Source organism: Volvox carteri, assembly GCF_000143455.1.
Source record: "Volvox carteri f. nagariensis unplaced genomic scaffold VOLCAscaffold_15, whole genome shotgun sequence".
Classification (NCBI taxonomy): domain Eukaryota; kingdom Viridiplantae; phylum Chlorophyta; class Chlorophyceae; order Chlamydomonadales; family Volvocaceae; genus Volvox; species Volvox carteri.
Genome location: NW_003307558.1, coordinates 12207 through 12694, shown reverse-complemented (window position 1 = coordinate 12694; position 488 = coordinate 12207). Strand labels below are relative to the sequence as shown.

The 488-nt window shown below is 64.8% G+C and overlaps 1 protein-coding gene across 1 annotated transcript in view; it reads right to left on the bottom strand.

Moving 5' to 3' along the window:
- Positions 1 to 108: 108 nt before the first annotated feature.
- The window catches only part of VOLCADRAFT_89955 (uncharacterized protein), a gene marked incomplete at both ends in the record, with an annotated part of 3085 nt that continues 2705 nt past the window's right edge, over positions 109 to 488 (bottom strand). The window contains one exon of the mRNA XM_002949528.1: positions 109 to 177. Coding sequence (XP_002949574.1) covers positions 109 to 177 — 69 coding nt within the window. The remainder of the gene's footprint in view (positions 178 to 488) is intronic.

Sequence of the window (488 nt, the reverse complement as noted above, 5' to 3'; positions counted from 1 at the left end):
CAGCGGCATACACACACATATATTCGTACACAGAGTATGTAGGGGAGTGGAGCGGCTGCCTCTTGTTGCGGTGCTGCTGCCACCCCACCAGCTCCAGTCAGAAACGAGCTACAGCTGCAGTACAGCCCCCGGGCGGCTGCGCTGCTGCAGCCGGAAGGCCCACTCTGCCAGATCCACCTGGCCCCCGGGGCCGGGGGGGGGGAGAGGGCGGTGGCGGGTTGGGACGTTGGGACGTTGGGGGAGTTAGCCCACTCACATGGAGTGGCGGGCGGGCGGGCAGGGAGGGGCCAGGTAACTTTTCCATGAGCGACGTACCGCTACTACCAGAAGATGATGAACTCACGAGCACCGCTGTGCGGGCACCGACTGCTCGCGGGTTTGCGCCGGTATGTCGTACTGCTCACTTTCCTCCCCGCCAGGCTTCAACCCGAACCTGACCCAACCAGCCGATTCGAAACAGAGTACCGGGCCGGGCCCCCCTGGATCTC